At 37.4% G+C, this 2,100-nt stretch overlaps 1 protein-coding gene across 1 annotated transcript in view; it reads left to right on the plus strand.

The window, feature by feature from the left end:
• tubgcp4 (tubulin gamma complex component 4) overlaps positions 1-2,100 on the plus strand; it is a 21,627-nt gene that overhangs the window by 5,402 nt on the left and 14,125 nt on the right. The window contains exons 3-5 of the mRNA XM_014021411.1: positions 715-837; positions 916-969; positions 1,465-1,521. Of these exons, the coding sequence (XP_013876865.1) occupies positions 715-837; positions 916-969; positions 1,465-1,521 (234 nt within the window). The remainder of the gene's footprint in view (positions 1-714; positions 838-915; positions 970-1,464; positions 1,522-2,100) is intronic.

Genomic DNA, 2,100 nt, shown 5'->3' on the forward strand with positions numbered 1-2,100 from the left:
TTGTCAGACAGGCCGGTTTATTCAGATATTGTCTACATCTAGTATTTGTGTTTTTTTTTTTTTTAACATTTCCAGACAAAAAGAGAAAGAAGTGTGCCAGCTGTTGGTCCACTTCAGATACAGCCTGCATCATTGTGAAGCTGAAGAATAACTGTTTAAAAAAATGAATTACTTAAACAATTCTTTGTGACCTGAAATAATTTTTTTTGTTTTTACTGATGTTAAAATTATTGTAGTTTACAGCAAAAACTTTTGTAAATTTAAGCTGACAGTATAAATACATATATTGTAGTGTGTACATTTGCAATTCTATAGTTGAAATATTTGTTAAACACACACACACACACACACACACACACACACACGTTTGTTCTTCAACCCCGTGGGGACTGTGCATTGACTTCCATTCATATTTTTTAGTCTTTCTAGCCTAATCCTGACCATATATCCTAAAATTAACCTCACAGGTACCTACCYGACTAAATCTTGGTCCTAAACCTAAGCCCACACCCGTAATTTGTATTTGGACCCGTGGGGACTTGGCATCGGTCCCCACAATGCACTTCAGTCCCCACGAGGCTGCTTTTTTGGGAAAATTGTCCCCACGTTTTAGGAAAAACCCATCCACACACACACACACACACAAGCATAAACATTCTCCCTCCACCTTTGCCACTGGTGATGGGCAGTAATAAATCTGCACGTGTTGTGCAGGAACATCACACAAACCAGCCGAACCAGACGGGACTTCATGGGATTTACTTGCGGGCGTTTTGCACGGGGCTGGACTCCATGCTGCAGCCGTACAGACAGGCYCTGCTGGACCTGGAGCAGGAGGTAAAATTAGCAAACAAACCACAAAACTACCTTTTAAACATGCGAGAGGTTTCTTTTTAACAAGTGTTTGTGTTGTAGTTCCTGGGAGATCCACATCTGACAATATCACACGTAAATTACAAGCTCGACCAGGTAGGTCCAACTTTTTCTCTGAAGGTTCAAAAAGTAATTCCAATTAGGGTTGGGCATAATCATATTGTGTGCGATTAATCATCAGAAAAACATTAATGTATTATTTTTTGGCACTTGACGATTAATACGATTAATGCCACCAGGTGGAGTGAGTGGAGATTTCTCCAGTCAGTCCGCTTGGTGCTCCTCTCCGCTTCAAATATGACGAAAAAAAAGTTGCGTAATTTATTTATCTATCAACACAATTTAAAATTTGACGTATAGCCTGAAGCCTGTATTTTTGACACAATTTGGAACAGATTTTTACGAAGAATCTTTCCCTTTTAAATTGGTCATGTGACTAAGACAAAAGGGACTCCAGGGGATTAATCGTCAAATTAATTGTTATCGCCTAAAAACCACAATTAATCATGATTAATTTTTTTTGGCAATATTGCCCAACCCTAATTCCAGTAATATTTTAGTTTGTCTAAAGCTATGCTGTTGTTTGTTAAGTTTCAGTTGCTGTTTCCTTCTGTTCTGGTGATGGTAGAAACAATAAAATCRCAGAAGGTAAGAAACATTAAGAGAATATTTGTTATGGAAATGTGAGACAATTTTCTGCCTCCACATAATTGGGTCTGCAGTTATCTCATGATACTGGAAAGAATAATATTACATCTCTAAAACCTCAGTGTTGTTGCAACTAAGGAACTTTAAAATTTTTATTTATTTATTTATTTATTTGTTTGTTTGGAAGTGAGTAGTTGAAGCAAAAAGCAGCATCTGAGCTCTCGGAGCATAAACACATAACTTCTGTCCAATCACACGTTAGGTTCTTATGGGTGTGAAAAGTTTCTCACCTCGGGTCGTTACAAGGAGTGGAGGACTCAAAGCTGGAGACTGAATGATGTGATTTTTATCAGAGCTGATTGCAGCAGTTCAGATGGAGTATGTGGAGATGAAAACACTTCAGGGAATCTTTAACACGACTTAACACTTCAGTCAACATTTAAAACCTTGATTTTAGTCATAATTTGTGACAGGAAGGTGCTAGCTACACAAAAATTGCAGACAATAAATTATGGTTACATGTTCTCAATAATTGAGTCCTTGTTCTGGTTTAAACTGTAATTAGACAATAAATCATAT

This window comes from Austrofundulus limnaeus, unplaced genomic scaffold, assembly GCF_001266775.1.
Source record: "Austrofundulus limnaeus strain Quisiro unplaced genomic scaffold, Austrofundulus_limnaeus-1.0 Scaffold292, whole genome shotgun sequence".
NCBI classification, from domain to species: Eukaryota; Metazoa; Chordata; class Actinopteri; order Cyprinodontiformes; family Rivulidae; genus Austrofundulus; species Austrofundulus limnaeus.